At 41.9% G+C, this 21458-nt stretch overlaps 1 protein-coding gene across 3 annotated transcripts in view; it reads left to right on the top strand.

Annotated features, from left to right (window-relative positions):
* PTPN14 (protein tyrosine phosphatase non-receptor type 14) overlaps positions 1 to 21458 on the top strand; it is a 168994-nt gene that overhangs the window by 79120 nt on the left and 68416 nt on the right. For 2 of the 3 annotated variants that reach the window (XM_060131380.1, XM_060131371.1), the window contains one exon: positions 2374 to 2543. In XM_060131380.1, coding sequence (XP_059987363.1) covers positions 2374 to 2543 — 170 coding nt within the window. Of the gene's footprint in view, positions 1 to 2373; positions 2544 to 6470; positions 6500 to 21458 lie in introns of those variants that run through there. The other variant, XM_060131390.1, reaches the window with a different exon arrangement.

Raw genomic sequence — 21458 nt, 5'->3', positions numbered from 1 at the left:
TTTTTTTTTTCTTATACCTGTTAGATTTTTATCTTCCAGCTTCTGCTTTTGCTTGCTTTTTCTCCTTTATCTTTAGATAACTTCTGTTTTCTTTTTTTAACATCTTTATTGGAGTATAATTGCTTTACAGTGTATTGTTAGTTTCCACTCTATAACAAAGTGAATCAGCTATACATATACATATATCCCCATATCTCCTCCCTCTTGCGTCTCCCTCCCTCCCACTCTCCCTATCCCACCCCTTCTAGGTGGTCACAAAGCACTGAGCTCATCTCCCTGTGCTATGCGGCTGCTTCCCACTAGCTATCTATTTTACATTTGGTAGTGTATATATGTCCATGCCACTCTCTCACTTCGTCCCAGCTTACCCTTCCCCCTCCCCGTGTCCTCAAGACCATTCTCTACGTCTGCGTCTTTTAACTTCTGTTTTCTGATTCTGTGGTCGATAGAGATGCCAGTAGCACTGATGACAAAGCTTCTTGAGGCTTGCCTGCCTTCACTCACTGAGGATGATGATCATGGTGATAATAGGAGCAGCAACCGAAGTCACCGTTTATGAAGTAGTTACTTAATGTGGGCCACGCACACGTGGACAGGCATTATCTCATTTACACCCCTAACAGCCTGTGGGTGATGGTTGTAATCACCATCCCCATTTTACAGATGAGAAAGCTCTGAGACCCTCGGAGGCTCCATCACTTGTATAAAGTTATCAAGACAGAGAGTGTAAAAGCTGGGAGATAAACTGACTTCAAAGCCTATTTTCTTTCTGTTCAGCCACATTTCATTTCCCCTACGTCATCAGTCCCATTGGAACAACTAATGGGCTCACTGGAGCTGGGAAATGAACAATAGGGTCAGAATTCACTCAAGCAAGTTGGTCCAAGTTGATAGAAATATAACCTCGGCTCTGTTCATTGGCATTTTGTTGCTCAAGAAATGCACAGATTTCTGGTATGGACTTGCCTTTCGGAAAATCATGGAGGAAATGGTCCCATCTGAAAGTACACCCATTTAAAAATATCCTTTAGAGTATTTTGGGTCTGCAGCTTTATGTAGGGAAGGATGTGTCTGGTTTTCTGGTAAAGTCAGAGTCAAAACTTGATTACAGATTTTGGTGGGGTGGTGATGGGGATTGATCTATAGTATTGTTGAGGTGGCAGCTGGCTGGAGTGGGAAGGTCGGCGCAAAAATGCCTTTGGAAATTAAACATTGTAATGAAATGATTCCTTTGAAGGCGGCTTTCCAGGTGTGCTGTAAACCATTTTAGGCTATAATTGAAATATAAAAGAATGCTTCAAAAGCAGTGATCTATTTTTTAGCGACTGTTGTGCTAATCCTGAAATCCTAGCATGAATTAATGTAAAGACAGGATTGGATGCATAAAAGTACCTGTTTTAATCATTTAGCACGTTGTTCAAAACTAACCCGGTTGAGGCTTCAAGTCTAAGGGTGAAAATCTCGCTCTCATCTCTCAAATCCCCCCATCATCTGCCAGGAGGAGCCACCAGGGGCTCCTGCGGCAGCTGTGAAGAGGGGCTACTTCCGCTCTCCCTGCTTAGTGCCGGGGAGAGATTCCCTGCAGTTCCTGTATAATGAAGTAGTCGAGGCCGATGTTTTTTTTTTTTTTTTTTTTTTTTTTTTTTTTTTTTTGCGGTACGCGGGCCTCTCACTGCTGTGGCCTCTCCCGTTGCGGAGCACAGGCTCCGGACGCGCAGGCTCAGCGGCCATAGCTCACGGGTCCAGCCGCTTCGCGGCACGTGGGATCTTCTCGGACCGGGGCACGAACCCGTGTCCCCTGCATCGGCAGGCGGACTCTCAACCACTGCGCCACCAGGGAAGCCCGAGGCCGATGTTTTTTAAAAGTACTTCATTAAAGCTTAAACAGTGAATCAATTTTCTGTTCCAATCCGGTACTGTATGAAAATATCTACACTGCTGAAGTTTAACGTTGGCAGAAGGTTTCATCTTTGGAGTTGAACCGTAAGTTACTTTGTAGCAGGTGAGAGAGCTGTGTTTGCCTCTGCTCCTGCGCTTCACTAGCACAGGGAAGTCAGCCTTGAGATCTTAGAATAAGTCCACACTGTCCCCACTCTGCATCACCCCTGCTTACCTAGCATAGGTGCATCAGTACCCACATGTACAAACAGCAGCAATGGGTAGGAATACTGCATCTGGAGACTCAGGGTAGATTACAGTACTGGGTACCTGTGGTTTCTTTTCATGTGTCCCAAAGTTCAAAAGTAAAAGCCGGATCCTTGTGTACGGGCTGAGGCACCAAAGGGGAGGTAAGGTGCTGGAGTCTTATTTCCTGTGTGGTCTCAGGATGCCCCTTGTAACCATGAACTGACGCTGTTTTATCCTTTTATCTAGACGCACTACTTTGGCCTTTGGTTTCTCAGCAAGAGCCAGCAAGCACGATGGGTGGAGCTGGAGAAACCTCTGAAGAAACATCTGGACAAATTTGCTAATGAGCCTCTGCTTTTCTTTGGAGTCATGTTTTATGTGCCAAATGTGTCGTGGCTTCAGCAAGAGGCCACAAGGTAGGTACATTTTTTCCTCCGTGTTCCAAGTAGGATGTGGATTAACTGTGAGGCTTCAGATGAAGTAGATGAGCTGGTTGATTTAGGGGTGTGTGTGTGTGTGTGTGTGTGTGTGTGTGTGTGTGTGTGTGTGTGTGTGTGTGTGTGTGTGTGTGTGTGTGTGTGTGTGTGTGTGTGTGTGTGTGTGTGTGTGTGTGTGTGTGTGTGGTGGGGGAGGAGGGTGGCATAGTTGGGAATTGTTTACCAGTTGCTTTGCAGCTTTGGAATTTTTGTTTGAATCCATGTAGCTAACCCCAGCGGCTCCCTGTACTGCTAGTGAGGTAGCAGTGACCCTGAAGCACGTAGAATTTTGTGTCTAGCAGCATAGACTGTGGGTAAAATCAATATGCTAGGATTTCATGAAAAATTAACCCCCTAAAACCGTTTGGTCCAGTCCTTCCCTCAAAATGTCCCCAAACAAAATGCATCATCAGACTCTGGATTTGAGGATTGAGAAGGTAACTGAAGATGGCAGTAGAGTTGAGGAAAGCGCTGAGAGGGCAAGAGTTTTGGTTTCGTGGGTTGAATAGAGGAGGCAGGAAGCCAAGGGCAGAGCGATCTGGGGATGAGCCCCGCCCTCCTGCTCATTGGCTACTTTACCTGGGAGAGAAACCATGTGCCATCTTTGAAGTGATAGTTTTCCCTCATCTGTAAAGTGAGGGATTTGAATGAGTCCCAAACGTTCTGATAGTCTGCGATTCTGTGAATGAAACGAGTGCGTTTTTGTTGGTGTTCATTAAAATATGCAGGTGGCGGGGGTGTCTCCTTATCATTCTGTTATTTCCGGTACTGAAGGGAATCGCATAAATCCTCTACTTTAAGCCTTTTACTTGGATCATGGCGTTCAGAGTGCTTGGGAAGCAATGTCAGCGGCATCCCAGGTAGAAGGAACAGTATTCTACTTGATTATTCCATGTGTCATTTCTTAGATTTTAAATTTCTGAAATAAGGATGCAGTTGAAATTTTTGTTTACATTTTAAGGTGATAATGTCCATCTTCTTCTTTTTTTAACCCATATCATTGTTAAATAGGTGGTATTTCTATAAACACAGGCCATGAGAGAGCCGACAGTCTGACCCAGGAAACCTATGTCAGTCTTTCAGGTGTCATTCATTTGAAGCACTTGATTGTGTACCACCGTGCACTGTTTTCAAGTGATTTCATTTATTTAAGTCCTTTCTGTCCAAGAAATTATCTCCTCAAATCTCCTCAAGTCAAATCAAAGCAAGATGATTTCCTCCAGCTTTTGAATCCTTGAGTACTTTACACAGTGTTAGGAACACAGCATTAGGGTAAATAAGAAATACTTGCTGATTCATGGCTCTTGGACCATTAAATGCAAGAGAATGAGTGCCAAGGATGAAACATGGACTATAAATTAATGCATATTGGGAAAAGTACAGCCCGTAAGAAAAAAAAAATGAAGTGGTGTTCCTCTAGACAGATTTATTCTGTAAGGTCTGTTCAGGAAGAGCAGTTGAAATGGTGAGGGACTCAGAAATTGTGCTTTATGAAGTTAAAGAAAAAAAAGCTTGTTTAAGCTTAGAAAAATGAAGACTTGCAAGGGTACAGTAGCTGCCTTTGGACTCTCATGGGGAGGGAATTCTGTGTCAGCTCCAGAGCACAAAATTAGGGCCGGTAATAATGAAGTTCAAGGAGTTGAAAGACTTCGGTTATCTGGCTCGACATAAGAACAGACTTTCTAATAATAAAGCCATGTAAAAGTGGAGTAAGCAGACTCATAAAAGGGCAAGAGCCCCAGTCTCTGAAAATGCTGTAGCAGAGTGATAGCCCATGTAGTGTCTTGTAGAGGAGACCGCCATATTGGGAAGAATGTTGGAATCATCAGTGGTTCTCAAACAGACCAGGGCCTGCTAGATCATAATTACCCGAAGCATTTATTATAAATATGGATTCCAGGGCTGCACCAGAAGTCTGAACTGGAATGTCTCAGACTGGGGTTCACGAGGATGTGTTGTTTAAAATAAACAATATTCCTCAGGTAGCTCTGATGTTCATTCAGACTTGGGAATCAATAAGTTAGTTAACCTCTAAAGCTCTTTACAGTTTTAGATTTTCCAGATAAGTAAACTTAATGCTGCATTATTTGATTGTCAGTATTTGCATTTACAAGCTGAAACAAAAAGTGTTTAAATCTCAGAAACTGAGGTATAGAGTAGGAACTTTTGAATTTCTTTTTGCTCAGTTAGGTTGGTTCATTTAAGAAGTTTGATAAGGAAGGAAAGAAGGGTTTTTCAACACAGGATTTTGAAGCAAACTCTGTTACTGTTGTTTGATGAGAAAAACTAACAGAAAATAATACAAAACTTTGAAGGACATTTTTTAGACTTAAACATTGGAACTAACCTATGTAGATTTCAGGTATAACCTTCTCTTTATGGGAAAGGATGTTTAAAATTAGGAGCCGGTTTGCATGAAGGTTTTTTTGGTCCTCCCCCTCCCCCCCCAGCATTGCAGGAATTTTTGTTGTCCCAAGGGGCCGTAAAACTGGAATGTGCCTGGGGGGGTGGGGGGATGGGGGGCGGGGGGGGCGGCGGGGTCAGAGCAAGGGAGGTGGAGAAATAATAGAGAAAAGTGTTGTAAATAAAGAAAGGAACATTGATAGAGGGAGAACAAAAAGAAAAAAGGAGGGAATTCCCTGGTGGTCCAGGGGTTAGGACTCAGCCCTCTCACTGGGGGGGACCCGGGTTCAGTCCCTGGTTGGGGAACTAAAATTCTATAAGCCACACGGCATGGCCGGGAAAAAAAAAGAAAGAAAAAAGGAATACATATACTTGGGAAGGTTGAGGGACACCAACAATGACCCAGGTGTGATCCACTGAGACTCACCTGGGTTTTAGGCATATAGACTAGAGGGTAAAGGAGACTGGTTTGAACAGAATAACAGTTTTAAGTGCTCAAGATTTCTGGGTTTGATATTAGAGATGAATAGAAGAGCTGAATTCAAGGTGACGAGTGCTACCAATCGTCATTAGGAGCCCTTGGGAATCTGAGCCTTCCTGGGAGGTTTTAGAAGCATCTGGGGTCTCAACTGAATATTGAAACTGTCCTCCAGGCAGAGCAGCCAAGGAGAAGCCGGGGTGGGGGTGGGGGGCGGGATTCCAGAGGAATGTTTGAAAGAGGGCCCCGGCAGCATTCATGAGGAGCTGGTTAGTGGCTCACTCCCCAGTCAGCCCCTGTTACCTGAGTTACCAGGCATCTCAGGTGGAGGTGGGCTTTGGCTTCTCTGAGAGCACCTGGGATCCGCAGCATCTGACACAGAACAGTTAGTCTTTGTGATGCCCCGCAGAGTAAGATGTTTGCATAGATTAGAAATAGAAATCTGTCTTTCATTGTGGGCAACCCTTTGGAGGAGGCAACCATTCAACCATCTGTGCTTAAAAAATAAGCCTTTGTCTGGAGCCAACCACAGTTGTTTTCACCCAACACATGTTTGCAATTGTTTGGCTACTTCTCTTGGAGAGTAAAACAGGTTCTATAGCATTAGTCGGGACCAGCCATTTCTTTTCTGATTAAGGATAAAGAGCTTGGAATTAATACTCTGTGTGTGTGTGCGTGCGTGTGCACACACGCGTGTGTGCATGCATGTGTGTGAACCCATATAAAGACACACAGGGGTGAAAGAAAGATATATTTAAAAGACGTATGTTTCATTTCTCATCTTCAGACAGTCTACCCTTGAAAACTTGCAGGTTAACAGAGTATTTGGAACAATACAACAAAAATTGGAGAAGAATGTTGATTGCAAACTGTTTAAGAAGGTGATTGACTTAAGATTATCAAGTCCAGGTTTTTTAAGTTAGAAAATCGAGAATCTTTGTTTTTTGACATTAATTTTGATATGCTTTGTCTCATCTCGTTTCCAGGATATGACTTTTGCAGAACAAATCTCTTCGTAAGTGAGGGAAAAAGGCCAAGATACTATGGGGAGTAGGGGACGACATGGACAGTTCAGGACCTACGTTTAGGTGGTAACTGAATAGAAGACCAAAGATATCAAAAGGAGAATACACACAGAAGTACACATAAAAGGGGAAAAACAAAACAAAACAAAACTCCTGATAGTCTTACAGAAGTGTGAAAAAGCTGGTGAAAAGGACACACTAATAGACAGATGGAAGATGAGTCATGAAACCATAGGAATTAAAGAGATTAGGAAGAGAGTTTGTTAGCCCTGTTCCAAACTGTAAGATACATTACCTTGGCGCTTTAAAAATGTTAGTTTTCCTCCTTTGGTTAAAATGACTCAAGGGATGGGACCACCATATTTTTTTCCGTTTTGCTTTGTTTCTCATCTCCCTTTTTGCCAGCTTATCTGCTCAGCAAAGGGACTCTGGCTAGGAGTTCATCTTCCCCCATCCTGTCCTCCTCCTGACTCAAAGGAAAGATTTTTGTAATGTGTTTTAATGATGTGCATAGCAACAGGCTCATTATAAACACATGGTTTTCTGATTTTTTCTGGACACAGAAAGAAAAAAGATGGTTTGTGAGAGGTGGAGAAATTCTTAGTCAAACAGAAGGATCCTTAATAATAGCCAGGGGAAACCAGAAAGCTGTTGGCCAAGATCACTGCTTTTCGTTTAGGTCTGGGGTTTTTCCAAGTCTTCCTCCAGTGAGGAAGTCCCTCTTTAGTTTTTTCACTACTAAAGAGAACACTTTTAAGAGAAAAAGTAATTTTTGAAGAGTGAATTGGCTTCAAGGTGGAAGTTGCTGACTGCATACATGGTTTCTAAAATTTTCAATTCTGGGACATTTTTCTGTTATCAGAACATGTTTGTCTTTGCATCATCCCTGTTGAATGGTCTGTTTGCATAGTGCTAAGGGGCTTTTAATTGTCCTAATGAGGGCAGATAACCTTTCCTACTTTTCCAGAACACATTTGTAGCCTGCTGTTGAGGTGCGGCCATCCGCCTTCCTAGAGGTAAGCATCGTTTTGATGCAAAGCAGTGGAACCACTGCTGTGGCCAGCACAGTTGCTCTACCGGCCAAGGACAGTCTTGACACATTGTGGAATTCTGGTGGAAACTTCGGGTCTGTGGGACCTGTTCCAAGCTCTCTCCATCTAGAGGGTGCTGCCTCTGTGTTTTCTGCACTTCTCAGCCTCTGTGGGTCACTCTACTCTTGGAATCACCGTTCTCCTTACACGTCTCAAGTTCTCTAAAGTACTGGACTATGAGGCTATATTCTAGTCTGCTCGGTAAAGCTGCCTAGCAGTTCTTTCCAGAAGGATTTTGAAAAATACTTAATCTCGGTATGGGCTTGTAGGGGGCATTCTACAATGTTAAATGTAGCTCCTGTCTGGGAAGAACTTACCGGACAGCGTGTCATTCCACTAACTGCAAATAAATGCCCACATTGAAAGCTGCACTGTTTAGGTACCATAAAGAGCATGAGTGCATTTTTGTTGTGATGGTGAGTGACAAGACAGTTACGTTATTACATTGTTAGACTATGGTGGGGGGGCAGTGGTAACCCCCCTTTTCTTCCAATTACATAGTTTGGGCCTCTGGCATATTATATTGATGGCAAAGCCAGATTAGGTGAAGCCTTACATCCCCATAAAGGTTAAATTGGTATTTTGATTTTTTTTTTTAAACTAGGTTTCAAGAAGTGGTTCCAATGACCTTACAAAAGCTCTCTTCACCTTACCTTTCTAGTAAATACCTATGGTTTCCCTTTTAGTCTCTTGCCATCTGCCTTGAGTGCTATTATAAACAAGTCAGTGTTCAACCAGTGTTTAAAATGTCTCTTTTAAAAGCTCTAATTATGGTAACGTTTCCATTTCCTTTTACAACACCATTTATTTTGTTCCCTGGTTCTGTGAATTCTTTTATTATTTTGAAATGTCATTTTAATGGCTATTTAAAGTTTACCCGTGGGCTGGGAAATAGGGACTCTCTTCAAATCAGACTTAAAATTCAGCATGAATTCCCCGTGGATAATATAATTTGCTGAGAATGGCAAATCCTCCTCCTGGCCAGCTCCAGCGGGTGAATGAGAACTTGTTCTCTCTCTGTTGATGATTGAGAACAGAGTTGTTCCTGCCAGATATTTTAGATATTTTAAGATGCTGTTTATACTGGGATTCAATCTCAAACATCATGCTGTGTGGCTAGTGTCATGTATGATGAGATGAGAGAGGAAAATGGCTGTCTGCAACAAGCAGAGCAATCTTGAAGGCGAGAATTGCTTTCCCAAAGGAGATGAGTTGATGAAAATGTTAGTTGCCATTTGCATTATTTTTCATTTCAGCCTTTATTTTAAGTACCTGTTCCGTGTTAGACACTTTGCTAGTCAGTGGGAGTACAAAATGAACAGATCTCAACACGTCCTCTCTCTCCTGAAAAGAGCTGTATCTCCAAGCAGCTTTTATTTCATCTCTACATGTTTGACTTATTGGAGTTTGTTTGTAAAGCTTACCCAGGGAGCCTGGTAAGTGTCTTCCAGGACCTGTGACCTGTGCAGTTAGTTGCACGGAGCCCCACGCTCAGAAAAGCCCTGCACTTGGCTCAGTGCACTGCTGCTGTTCTTCTGAAATTCTTAATAATTTTTTTTTTTTTGGCTGCGCCTCGGGGCACACAGGATCTTAGTTCCCCGACCAGAGATCGAACCCATGCCCCCTGCAGTGGAAGCACGGAGTCTTAACCACTGGACCGCCAGGGAAGTCCCTGAAATTCTTAATTTTTGAATAATGAACGCTGCATTTTCATTTTTCACTAGACTCTGCAGATTTTGTAGCCAGTCCTGCCCAGGACAGCCTCCTACCTCCATCCCTGTTCGTTCATCTCTGCTTGTTTTATTGTTGCCTTGTGACTTTTGCTCTTAGCTCTGGGTAGATCTGAGTCTTCTGTTATGGGTGTGATCAAAGAGGAAAGGTAAAAAGACAAACAAACAAACAAACAAAAACCATGGGGGAACACAAATAAAATTTTCACTGTCTCTACAAATATGAAAATAAAATTGAGATCCTGGTAACCATTTCTGCTCCTGGACTTGACTTACCGGAAAATCCTGCAGAGTTTGGGGAACTGTTATAAAATCAGTTGAATTTCCTTTAGGGAAGCTGATCAATTAGCTTATCTCAATCCTCAACTAGGATTTCCTCATGTTTTGCTTTGAAGAAGATGAGTCCGCAAAGTTTATACTTCTCTTAATTAAATCGAAAGCACACCTTAGTGCCTACCTCATCATACCAAGTCTTCCAGATGCATGGAATTACTTTTTTTCCTTCTCTTTCCTCTCACAGGAAAAAGATATAGATTGCAAGAATATGTAGGGAGATAGCTATTTAGGCAACACACTGCCAGTAGAACAATGAGGTCTACACAAATAAAATGAAGTTAACATTTAAACACAATCTGGGTGTTTCTTTGATATTCTTTCCCTTTAGGGGAGAGAAAACAAATGGTAAAATAAATCAGTGTTCTTTAATAATATCACTTGACATTATTATTATTTATTGTAGGTGTTCTATAATAAATGGAAAAATTGGAATTTCAAATGGAAATAGGTCCGTGGCATCATTCATGTTTCAAAAGGAGCCTTCATGTAATGTTAGTTTTCTTTAATGCATCTGACATTTGATTTTCACCCTTTGTAAAGCAAGATATGCTTCTCTATGCTTTAACCATTAGTAAAGCAAAGTTTCTGCCAAATAGGTAAAGTATCAATAGTATACCTCAAAAAAAAAAAAACCCCTTTGCTTTTAAAGTGTTAAGATTCTCATTTTCAATCGTATGGTTAATGTGTATTTACTAGTTGTTTTTTTTTTAAATTTATTTTTGGCTCAGTTGTGGCTTAGTTGCAGCGTGCAGGCTCTTTGTTGCAGCGTGCAGGCTCCGTAGTTGCGGTTTGCGGGCTCTGTAGTTGAGGCACGTGGGCTCTCTAGTTGTGGTGCATGGGCTTAGTCGCCCTGCAGCATGTGGGATATTAGTTCCCTTACCAGGGATCGAACCCGTGTCCCCTGCATTGTAAGGCGGATTCTTAACCCCTGGACCACGAGGGAAGTCCTTATTTACTAGTATTTGATGATCTATTCTGAAATTTTCAAAAGCAAACAAAAATCATGTGCTTCTCTTGAGCTGTTTGGAAAATAACTTGAAATTTTAAGCAAGGGTAATACTTCTGTTCTTTGTGTATTCCTTGATTTTCAAACGTACATTTATTCGTTTGTTTATTCACTCATTCATTGATTTCAAATGGTTGTTTATCAGAGTTACATTGCAGAAGACTGAGAAAGATCCAACATTTGACTCATGAAACGATAAAGATTTGTAAGAGAGCAGGGTTTAAAATTTTAGAATATTCTTTTTTATTTCAAAAGCTGGTAGAACATGATGATCCCACACCGCAGTGTTTACCTTCAGCTGAGGGGTGGAGAGGGGAAAAATAAACAGAAGCGATGGGAAGAGGTGTTCTGTCGTGTCAAAGCATGCCGGCTATGTTCTATGGATTTTTAAAAGACATCCACTTCCTTAGAAAGTATTCCTAGGATTTGTAGGGCTATCATTATAATGGGTGGGATTGGGAATGGTGTGTTAATTTCAATGCTGGGGTTTTAAAAAAGTCTTGCGGGGAGAGGCACAGGAAGTAGTAGATGTTTTAGAATCCTTTGCTCTACTTTTTCTGGGATCTCAGTGCAGGGACCTTAAGTCAGGGCAGAGTGGGTGGGGAAGGAGGAGGGAAGTGGCAAATGTGCTGTATTCCCACGTTAAAGAGGCCTACAGTGTCAGAGCAGCAGCATCTAGAAAGCACAGAATCCTTTTCTGTGCTTTATGGTATAGCTGTTTTCTGACCCAGTACAAGACTTCCAAACCTACCCAGCCTGAGAATATGATAATTCTATGAGGTTCCATGGAAGCATGTAGTTTGTATTCCATCACCTGATAGAATTTAATAATAATAATCATGAGAGTGGCTAGCGTTTATGTACGAGGTGCTGCACCAGGTATCTTAGGTGATTACCTTTTCCGGTCCTCACTACAACCCTATGAAGGGGGCTCTATTATTATTCTCTGAAAAAGGATTGTGGGGTTTTTTTCCCTAATAGAAGTTTTATGACTAATAAGCGGAGATTTCGTCCATCAAAGTAGTTGAATCTTTTACATTACTTTGCCAGAGAAATACTCTCGTCCACATGTCCCTCTACTCCCCAGCGTTACCAGAGAAATGGGAGGTGGGGCCGTTAGTTCCTACTGAAGTGTCAGCAAAGAAATCCAGAGGGCTGAAGTACCCGTAAAGTCAGAGATCATACGCTGGCAGCACGAGAGCTGATTCTGGTCTACTGGTGGGTTTTGTTTTACCTGGACTTTTTTTTTTTTTTTTTTTTTTGCGGTACGCGGGCCTCTCACTGCTGTGGCCTCTCCCGTTACGGACCACAGGCTCCGGACGCGCAGGCTCAGCGGCCATGGCTCACGGGCCCAGCCGCTCCGCGGCATGTGGGATCTTCCCGGACCGGGGCACGAACCCGTGTCCCCTGCATCGGCAGGCGGACTCTCAACCACGGCGCCAGCAGGGAAGCCCTGGACCATTTTTTAAAGAATTGAATTTGGATGCCTTACAGATAGGTATAGGCTGTCTAGTTTGCCCAGTTCCCCGACTCCCTGTGGTGTTACAGTCAGCAACATGGATTCCTTCATGTGACCTGCTGGCCCTGTAGGCATTTAGGTTGTGACTGCTGATACTTGTGCTTTCTGTATAACTTGAAGTGCTTCTCAGTACTGGGATCAACCCATAGCTCCGCATTGGCCCAGTTGGGTTTTCGCCACTCAGAGTCCAGCTGTCTTAACACTTTAGCCACCTACCAGAAACTGAAGATGGTTCAGCTGGATGTGGGAGTATCATTTTCCTTACATCCTCATCTGAAAAGTTTGTTTCTATGTCAGATCGCTCCAGGGTGCTAGATGACATATTCTGTACTTTATGTAGTGGAGATGTGGCTTAAGTCTTTCAGAGTTTTCCCCATTATTGTTTCAATATCTGCCTCATCTCTGATTACTCATAAAAGATTCCATCCGTCACAAAGGTACCAAATGTCCTGTAGGCCAAAAAAAAAAAAAAAAAATCACCCAAATATTAAGCAAACATAGCCTATTTGAGAAAGTAGTTTGCCATCTGTCAAGACAGATTTACCAGAATCATAGTTTTATATCCAAATGTGAAACGCCACAGATTCCAGAGGCCAGTTATTTTATTGTACAGGTGAGAGAAGTGAGAACTAGAGAGAGAAAGGGGCTTGGCCCATAGTCACACCACTGCTTAGAGACAGAGAAGTCGGACTCTTCAGCCAATGCTGGAATGGTTTTAGGTGAACCAAGAATGCAGACGTGGGAGAGCCCGGGGAGAGGATTTATTTAAACTTCCAAAAGCCTTGGCCCGTCCTCCCCTCCCTTGCCCTGCAATAGCTAAGACACCCTGTGGTACTGGAAGAGATGTGTTTTGTCCAAGGGAAGGAAGTAGTTTAGACAGCAGAAACAAAGGGTAAGGGAGAACAGGTACTTCTTTGAATGGGGTGAGCATTATGTCGAGATTGGAACTGAGATGGGTTTTATTTAACATTTTTATCAGTGATCTGCTGCCCTGGGCACAGAGTGAAAGTGCCAAGCTTTCAGATGACACTAAGCCCTTTAGAAGAGTGGAAAATTGAGACATTGGAAGTAAACAGTAGAAAGGTGTCAGCTGGTGTCAGGTTCCCAGGTGTGACTGTGAAAGGATGATACTATTCTTTCTGGTGTAATTTGTGAGAGGAGGGGAGGAGTCCTCATAGCAGGGGCACGTTGCAACGTGTTTCAGTTTACAGCAGCCCAGCTCTCAAGGTTGGCCCGTCAGTCTTGTGCTGCAGCTGGCCAGAGTGAGTAGATGTGTTGCCAGCGTAAAAATGTTTCCTGCCAGCATAAAAAGGTGTTACCGTTATTCAGAGCAAAGCCCAGCAAATTTTACGTAAGTTTCACTGAAATGCAAGCCAGACTGCATGATACTTTAACAGACAATCAGAGAGAGGAAGCAATGTTAGAAACAAATGTTTTTGACCAGGACAACAAATGTTTTGAAGAAGGTCTTCAGAAGACCTGAACAGTGATCGCTAAAGAGAGAAACCCATAGATCAAAGGAAAACTCGAAAAGGTCAGTAATTTGGATCCTTGAAATAAATGACCAGTTGTGAAAAGATGGATACTGGTGGAAAAATATGAATGCAAGTTATGTATCTGCCAGACTTCATTGTGTGTATATTTTGAATGATTGATGGAATCAGCAAAGAACTCATATTCGGTCTAATCTTCAAGGAAAATAATAGCTGGGAATAAAATATAGTTCAAAACCAAAACTGCTGTAGTAGGAGCACAGATCTGTAGTCAGAAGACCTAGTTTGCAGGTATTTGTTTCTTGGTCAGGCTCTGTAAACCTCCCCAAACTCAGCCTTTGTGTTTATTGTCAATCAGAGATGATACCAGCATAGTTACTGTGATGATTAATTCAGAAAGCACATAGTGGGTTTCAGCACACAGTGGGTATTCAAATAATGTTTGTGTTTTAAATAACAAAGATATAGTGTAAGGTAAGGAGAAATTGCTGTGCGGATAGTTGTCAATCACCTGGTAGAAGAATCAATCCGGGCCCATGGTAACAGGAAACATACAGGGAAGAGCATTCTGGGAAATGTAGTTCAGCCTAGCCAAGTTGTGACATTACGTTGCTACCAAGGGGCTAGGTACCTAATTGATGATTAGCAGAGCCCAAATCGCTATAAACCCTGCTTTAGTAGAAACTCTTATTGAGTACAAATTTGGTACTGACACATGAGTGCTAGAAATCAAAATTACCCTCCAAAGACAAAGGATTTGATGTCATTGAAGTTAAGTTCAAATTTGTCCCTTATTTCCTCTGGCACTCCTAAAGTTAGAGTTGCAAAAACTAATTTAAGCAAAAACTGTATTGTTATCATCCTAAGTAGATTCCCTACCCTTGACCCAGTCCCATACAAGGGAGCAGATCTTGCCCAGAGGGCCCAGGCTGGTCCTGCTTTCTGGGCTGAGGTTACAGGCGAGTGTGAGGAAACAGGATAAGGCAGGCCTGGCCTGCAGCTTCACAGATGGTCAGAGCAGCTGTTCAGGGTCATGAAGCCAGGATGGCTACAGCAGGACGGGCCAGGATGACCTGATGCTAATCTTGCAGTACTTGTAACTTGAAGAGGGTGTAGTTTGAAGAAGATAAACAGATTCCAAATAAAGATTATTTAAGGGGATGATAGACTCTTGGTAAGTGATGATTATTTAAAAAAAAACAAAAGTAAGAAATAGGGCTGGTTGAATCTTTAAGTGTGGTCCTTAGCCTGCATGGCTCAAAATCACCTGTGGCAGTCTTTAAAAATGCATATTCATATATATATATATATATATATATATAACTGAGTCACTTTGCTGTACAGGAGAAATTAACACAACATTGTAAATCAACTATACTTCAAAAAAATTTTTAAATAAATCAGTACCTTTAAAAAATGCATATTCTTGAACCCCACTCCTGACTGCCTGAATCAAAATCTTTTAATTAGTGCCACAGGTGAGTCTTACACTTTTTTTTGTTAAATGGAAGTAAACTCTATCCTGATGTTCTTTCTGCTGTAGCTGGTGTTTTATGTTAGTAAATAGATGTTAGAGACTCTTAGGATGGATTGGAGGAATTGGGAAGGAATTAAAGAGTCTCAGTGTTTGTTTTAGGCTGAGGAACTTGGATGATAGATGGTGTGGTCTTACTTGTAGACTAACTGTAGGCATCTTCATGGGTTCCTGGTCTGAACACAATGGAGAACTCAAGGTTCTTCAGCAATTTTGGTCAGTTTTTATTTCACATACCTCAGAGTCTAACATTTTCGTCGTTTAGTTAAACTTTGATAATGCGTAATAGATCATACATACTGTAATGTATGATAGATCCCTAAATAAGTCATTAAATGTTATTTATTGTACAAGAATTTAGCATTATGTGCATCCTTAATAAAAGTGGTAATAACAGCTGGCCTAAATTGTGTATACTACTCTAAGACCCTAAAACTCTGTATGAGACCTTTTCCAATGTTTACTCAGGCTTTGAAATTGTAAATTTAATTTTAATTAAAAAAAAGAATATTTCAAAACTGAGAAGACTGTATATGGATTTCAGTAATTCTCTTGCCATTCTTTTTTAAAAAATATTTATTTATTTATTTTTGGCTGCGTCTGGTCTTAGTTGTGGCGTGTGGGATCTTTCATTGCAGTGTGCGGGCTACTCTCTAGTTGTGGCACATAGGCTTCTCTGTAGTCGTGGCACACGGGCTCTCTAGTTGTGGTGCGTGGGCTTAGTTGCCCCACGGCATGTGAGTTCTTAGTTCCCCGACCAGGGATCGAACCCACGTCCCCTGTGTTGGAAGGCAGATGCTTAACCACTGGACCACCAGGGAATTCCTTTCTCTTGCCATTCTAATTTGTCAATGTCTACTGAATTTAGGTAAATGGAAGATGAAACAATAGGTGAATTGAGAAACGATAATAAAAACATCCAGCCAAATAAAATCCCAAAGTTGTAAAAACATCAAAGTTTTCATGATTAGTTTTTTTAAAAAGGATATTATTTTCTAGACTGGTTCATGGAGTCCTTGATTCCAACTACTAACCAGAAGCACAATATATTTAAATAATAAAAAATTTAAAGGTAGAAATGCTCAGTTCTAGATAGGAGTTATCTTAATTTTCTAAATCTTCTGTGACCTCCTCCTTACTATAGGCTTTGTGTTGCATACACACACACACACACACACACACACACACACACACACACACACACACGATTTTTGAAGTACTCCCCTTTGTTATGAGTACTGAAAGTATTATTCTGAGAGCTAATATTCTGACAGTCTTTCCCAAGAAAATTCCACTCTTATTTAAAAAAAAAAAATGTCTTGGAAATGTTTTTATCCACAGGAAGTTGGAAAATACAGATAAAGGAAAGCTGTATTCTTTACATCTGGTTCATTTTCAAAAGGTTATCATGAATTATATAACCATTATACACTAAAGGAGGCATTTTTCCTTTCTGATTTAATGTGATTATTTGCTAATTTGTAACATTGTATAATTATAACTACAGTATGATTGAAAATTCATTTAGAGCTTTGAACATCTGCAGGAGGGGTATGTTGAATTACAGAGATTCTTATTCATTGCTCTGTGATACTTGCATTATACCTGAAAACATACATACATGCACACACACACCAGGACTAAAACATTTTACCTCTCTTTACCCTTGACCCAATATATAAATAATTGGATTAGAAAGCATTAAAATAAATGAGAGAGAATCAATCTAATTTTTTTTTTTTTTTTTTTTGCCGTACGCGGACCTCTCACCGTTATGGCCTCTCCCATTGTGGAGCACAGGCTCCGGACGCGCAGGCTCAGCGGCCATGGCTCACGGGCCCAGCCGCTCCGCGGCATGTGGGATCTTCCCGGACCAGGGCACGAACCCGTGTCCCCTGCATTGGCAGGTGGACTCTCAACCACTGCGCCACCAGGGAAGCCCCAATCTAACTTTTGATCATCAGGAATGAAATACTGTGTGTGTGTGTGTGTGTGTGTGTGTGTGTGTGTGTGTGTGTGTACACATCTATATATGTATATTTAATTGTCTAGAGTAATGTTTGCTAATATTCTGAAGGAGACTCATTTGGTCATTGTACGGATTCTCCTTTTATGGTATTCATTTAAGAAACACAGAATTTTGTCATGATAAAGGACAGTACAGATCATCAAATGTGACTCTTCTTTAAAGAAACCAGTCTGATCAGATCCAGAGCAAAGAAGCCCAGGCAGGTGTCTGCTTCCGGAGTGCTGTCCTGTGCCCACATCCTTGTTTAATATGTTCCAGCTGCTGCTTCTCTACTCCCACCCTTCACCTGGGTCCACGGACTGGGTGTTTGCTGTCTGCAAGCAGGTTGACCTTTCAACCTTTTTTCTTGATTCTCAATGCTTTCCCCAGTCTGGGTCCAGTTTCTGGTAATTTTCAAATATCTTTAATATCTGCTTCTCATAGATTCCTTGCCTTCTATTTTCAACCAGGCTTTTTTTTTTTATTTCAAAAATTCTTCCCAAAATATTCATTTCACAGCTTTTTACTTCCTAATTACCATTTAAAATCTCTCTTACCTTCAGATGCCTGGTGTTCCTGCGTGTATTCTGTTTATTTACTTACTGCTTCCATTATTTTTTGTTCATCCATTCCTTCTTGAGCCCTTGAGAAATTATGTACGTCGTTGATTTGGCTCACATGGGCCCCTTGAAGGTTACCAAGGGACACCCCACCTTAGAACCGGGAGCCTTCTCCACTCCTATTCTCTTTACTCCCGGTCAACACTAGACATGGCGAGTCCACTCCTGAAATTCCCTCCCTCCTGGGCTCCTGGTGCCATTCCCTTATCTGGTCCTCGCTTTGCTAGAACTCTGCCCTTCTAAATTTTTCTTTATCTATGATCTGCCATAGAGCTTAATCATCTTCAGACTTTAGAGGTAATTTCTGACAGATGTCTTAATTTTGTACCACTTACCCACATCTTATTCTTGATTTCCTGTTGACAGAGGACAGTCTAGAACACATTCATGAATATACTGAGTATCTACTGTGTGCATGGCACTGGAGTATATGCAAAATACAGCCTTTTTCTTAAGGAACCTACGTTCATGGGAGCCCCTCTGCTTGCGTGTTATAGTCTTGCTTCAGGCTCCCTGGGGTGATGATGACAGAACCATTTGTTGATCACCTCTACCTGGGGCACTTCGCACACCCTTGCACAACCAAATCTTGTAGGATCCAGAAAGGCAGACAGTGATGAACTGTTACCCTCCTGCTACCTCTCCTGACTTTAAATCCTTCCCTATATACCTCATTTTCCTATAGGTAAATCCGTGATTCTTTGCCTGTCATAAATTGGCAATTAGAGTCATCCAGGGCTCTCTTTCCTTATGTCATTTGTTATACCAGGCCCTGACCATTCCTCCACGCCCTGGAAGTTACTTCCACTTGGAGTCTCATTGTCATCTTCTTTCTCTACCAATAATCATTTTTAAGGTAAATTTTGTTAAAGGGTGACACATACAGGCAAATGCAGAAATCAAAGGGTACAGTTCAGTGAATCTTTGCAAAGTGAACACGCCCATGTAACCAGTCCTTAGATCAAAAATCGGAACATCGGGACTTCCCCGATGGGCGCAGTGGTTAAGAATCCGCCTGCCAGTGCAGGGGACACAGGTTCGAGCCCTGGTCTGGGAAGATCCCACATACCGCGGAGCAACTAGGCCCCTGTGCCACAACTACTGAGCCTGCGCTCTAGAGCCCGCGAGCCACAACTACTGAGCCTGCGAATCACAACTACTGAAGCCCGCATGCCTAGAGCCTGTGCTCTGCAACAAGAGAAGACACCGCAATGAGAAGCCCGTGCACCGCCACGAAGAGTAGCTCCTGCTTGCTGCAACTAGAGAAAGCCTGCGTGCAGCAACGAAGACCCAACACAGCCAAAAAAAAGAAAAAAAAATCGGAACATCACCAGCTCCTCACATCCTTCCTCATGTTCCCTCTCAGTTTCTATCCCCCCAGAGTAACCATAATCCTGACTTCTAAAAATATAGATTAGTTTTACATTTTCTTTTAACTTTTTAAGTGGAATAATACAGTATGTTCTCTTTGGTGTCTTACTTCTTTAATCACCATTTTGTGAGAGTCATTCATATAACAATATATGTATAGTTAGATCTCGGTCCTTTTCATTGCTGCCTAATATTCCAATATATGCATATGCTACAATTTACACATTCTCCTGAGAGGACATTTGGATTGTTTCCAATTTGGAGCTACTATGAACTGTGCTGCTGTTTACATATCTAGTATGTGTATTATAGACATTCTAGTACGTATCCTATGGACATTCTTGCCTATGGCTTTGACAAGTGGACTCATTTCTGCTGAACATGCATATATTAGTTTTATCTAGCAGTTCTGTAAAATTTTTTATTACTACCAGGAAAATAAAAAGCAAATCTTCAGGCTGAAAAATCTTAGCAACTTGATCTTGCTTTCTCTTTGCTCCCTATATTGCGTTCATTATTTATAAAATAAATATATATCGTGTGCCTACTGTGCTTGAGGCCACGAGGGCGCATCAGTAAACATGAAAGCAAGTACTCGGGCACTTGCTCAGCTGCAGGTCATTACAATTACTGCTCTTTCTTAACATTAACAATAATGACTGTTCACATTTGTTAACTGTTTACTGTGCGCCAGGGCACCGTTCTGAGATCTTTGTATGTACTAAGTCACTTAGTCCTTACAGTAACTCTTAGAGTTAGTACTACTATTTTTTCTAATTTTACGGAATAGGCAACTAAGGCACAGCGAGGTTGAGTAACTGGCCCCCAGATATGAATAAGCGACAGAGCTGTGATTCAAACCTACGCAGCGGGGCTCCAGAAGCTGTGTTTACCCCTACGCTGCCCCGCTTTCCATTTAAATCCATTCCAGCTTACTTTGTCCCCGCTTCATGTTTTCTTACCTCTGGCCTGAGATACCGTGAAGTGGTGAGGACAACTGGCTTTTGAATTGGACAGACTTGGAGTTGAATTCTAGCTCTGCTACTTGCCTTCTGTATGCCCTCGGGTGAGTTATTTATCCTTTCTGTGATTTAGTTTCTTCACGAACAGATCTCGTGAGGACTCATCTGGTTAGTAAATGGAAAAGTGTGCTTTGTAGTACCTGACACTATGATCGTAATTATTATTTGGCCTCCTAACTTGTATCTTTCCCACCCATCTTGTGGTACATACCACCTACACACCAACTCTAAGCATTTTTCTTAAGGGTGGTTGTTTTCATCATTTTCCTTTTATCAAAAACCTTTTTGATTTGAGGGCTTACCATTGCCTCAGAGATAAACATACACTGGCATTTGAAGCATTGCAAGGCTGTATCTTCCTTATTGCCTTCTACTTCCTTCCGTTCACCTTTTATACTTGTTTGGCCAGTCTCTTCAATGTTTCTTGACACCTGAGCTGCTCAGTTCTTTCTGTTCTTTGCTAGTACTGGAAGTATCACCTTCTTCCTCTTTCCTTCCTGCTTTGGAAGCCTTCTCTGCCTTCCAGACTCATCTCTGGACATTCATTCAGCACATTAATTAGTCCCTAAGTGTAAGATGCTCTACAATGTAGAGTGGCACGAGATGGCGCTCCTGTTCTCTATGGGTTTTTCAGTCTGTTAGGGAAGATTAGATGGTCACATAAAAATATCTGAAGGTATCACTAGTATACGGTGATGCCAACTGGCGGTACCTTTCATGGGTGGAATGGTAAGAGGAAACTCTGGGAAAGTGTATTAGGGTTCTCTAGAGAAACAGAACTAACGGGATCTGTAGCAATGGAGGGAGATTTCTTTTAAGGCATTGGCTCACAGGACTATGGGGGCTGGCAAATCCAAGATCATCAGAGTAGGCCTGCAGAATGGACACCCAAGGAGGAGTTGCAGTTTGTGTCTAAAGGTGGGCGGCTGGCAGAATTGCCCCTTCCCTGGGCAAAGTCAGTCTCTTTCTTAAGGTTTTCAGCAGATTGGATGAGGCCCTCCCCACATTATAGAGGATAATCTGCTTTACTCTGCTGACTTAAATGTTAATCTTACCAAAAAATCAGCTTCACAGAAACCTGTAGAATAGTGTTTGACCACACATCTGGATATGGTGGCCTAGTCAAGTTGACAATAAAGGTAACTCGAAGTGTGAAGTGTCAGTGGACTTTGAAGAAGATGTTGGATTTTGATAGGTGAATCAGGACCGTTGGAAGGGA

The sequence above is a fragment of the Lagenorhynchus albirostris genome, chromosome 2, assembly GCF_949774975.1.
Source record: "Lagenorhynchus albirostris chromosome 2, mLagAlb1.1, whole genome shotgun sequence".
Classification (NCBI taxonomy): Eukaryota; Metazoa; Chordata; class Mammalia; order Artiodactyla; family Delphinidae; genus Lagenorhynchus; species Lagenorhynchus albirostris.
This window is presented reverse-complemented; position numbering and strand designations above follow the sequence as displayed.